At 69.0% G+C, this 1,872-nt stretch overlaps 1 protein-coding gene across 1 annotated transcript in view; it reads left to right on the top strand.

The window, feature by feature from the left end:
• Positions 1 to 1,872, top strand: part of IMPDH1 (inosine monophosphate dehydrogenase 1) — a 10,313-nt gene extending 8,441 nt beyond the window's left edge. Inside the window, exon 14 of the mRNA XM_006033612.2 lies at positions 1,827 to 1,872. Within this exon, the coding sequence (XP_006033674.2) occupies positions 1,827 to 1,848 (22 nt within the window). The 3' untranslated portion in view covers positions 1,849 to 1,872. The remainder of the gene's footprint in view (positions 1 to 1,826) is intronic.

Below are 1,872 nucleotides of genomic sequence, written 5' to 3'. Positions count from 1 at the left end.
GCTGGTGTGCTGGGGGAGGGGCTTGTAGTGTAGAAAGCGTGCTGGTTGGCTAGCTGGCTGTCTGTCTTCTGTGCCCCCCTGTCCCCCCTTCTCCACCCCCAGGCAGGTCCCTTCGGGGTCCGGGTACCCCCCAGCAGCCTGGCTAGCTCCGGGCAGGCCTGGCCCTGCTTGACCGACCTGGTCCATCCCATGTACTCCTAGCCACTTCCCAAAATGGACGCCGCCCCCCCTTTGTGGGCAGCCTCTTCCCCTCTCCCCGGCCTCAGTCTCCCCTGCTGCAGTCCGAGCCCATTGCTCCTCTGTTAGCCTCAGAGAGCGGCTGTTGCATGGGCTGCGCCCAGGCCCTGCTGTGCCTTTTCTGGCCAGCCTCGCACTCGGCTCCTCCTGCCCCCCCACCCTGGTCCCGTGGCACCCAGGCACCCTGCTCCCCCCACCCCGGGCACTCCAGGGCCTGGCACCGTGCAGGCAGTGCTAGGGCACAAGCCTTCCCCCTGCCCGGCTGAGAGGGGAGAGCATGGAGACGGTGGGCCGTGGCTGGGTACGCGGCCCCCCGTCCAGGAGCACTACCGGGCTTGGCAGGGCGCTGCAGCTGGTGCTGGGGCAGCGGTGGCAGCGGTGCCCGCAGGCCGGGGGGTCAGGAGCACATTGACCGTGTCCCCTTCTCTCTCTCTCCTGCCCACGCTGCGCCCGTAGCTTTACCTTTCTGCCATGTAAGTAACTCAGCCGGGTCCGGCGGGTCGTAGAGCAGCGATGTGGGGCATTTGGGAGGGTGCAGCCTGCAGCTGCCCCTTGCACCCGGGGGCAGGCTGGCTCCCTGCCCTCTCTCCCGGGCACCAACGGCACCTATGCCCTGGGGTCTGCCCGGCCTCTTCCCGCACCGGGGGAGCCCCTAAATCTCCTGGACCTCACAGGGATGGTGAGGGCATCCATGGTAGTAGCCGTGGGGCGGCAGGGGAGCACTGGGGGTCCCAGGCTGTGGGGTTTTGGGGGGGCTGGTGGCATTGCAAGGCATGGGGCTGTTTTCATGGCAATCAGGGTGCAGAGGGCTGTCTATGGAGCAGGGGCCGGGCCAGTGCTCTCTGCACCTATGGGGCTGGGGGGACTGGGGTACCTGCCCAGGGGGGCAAGTTGTACTGGGGTGCCAGGGCGGTGCTGTATGGGGGTGGCAGCTCGGTGCGCGGGCGGAGCGGGGCCGTGGGTTTCCCCACGAGGCTGGAGGAGATGCCAAGGTCCATGTGCCTGGAAAGCGACTGGGGTGTTGGAGAGGCTCAGGGGGGCAGCGGTGCTGGGGTTGTGGCCCCCCACCCCTCCGGGAACGGGGCCTGCGGGTGACCCCTGCCGCTGGGGCGGTGGCAGCAGCTGGCTGCACATCTGGCGCACGGGGTCCTTGGCACTTGCAAACGGGACTCACACCCAGGGTCCAATTTCCAGGGGGGAAACAAAAGGCTGGTGCCAGGGGACGGGGTCCGTGCCTTCCATGTGCCCGCACGGGCCCTGGGCCGTGCCAGCCTCCCTGGTGCTGGGGGCCTGGAGCAGATGGTCCCCGCCAGCTGCTGGCCTGAGTGCGAGGGGGTGGCATCGCCGGTGGGGTCACATCCTGGGGTGGGCACGGTGCCCTTGCAGGCCTTGGCGGTGCCAGCGTGAGCCCTGTGCCCCGTGTGTGTCTGGGGGTGGGGGCTGTAGCACACCTGCAGCCCCCGATGCCACTGCAGGGAGCTCCCTGCCACGGCTCGGTGCCAGATGTGGGCACTGGGGGTACGCCCAAAGCAGGGGTGCCACGCAGGCCCCCTGGGACCCCCCGTCTAACACCCGTGCTCTGCCCGCAGTTACGAGAAGCGGCTGTACTGAAGACGGGCCCTGGAGCAGCGCCCA

Source organism: Alligator sinensis, unplaced genomic scaffold (assembly GCF_000455745.1).
Source record: "Alligator sinensis unplaced genomic scaffold, ASM45574v1 scaffold1083_1, whole genome shotgun sequence".
Classification (NCBI taxonomy): Eukaryota; Metazoa; Chordata; order Crocodylia; family Alligatoridae; genus Alligator; species Alligator sinensis.
Note: the sequence above shows the minus strand (reverse complement) of the source record. Positions and strands in the feature narration are given on the sequence as shown.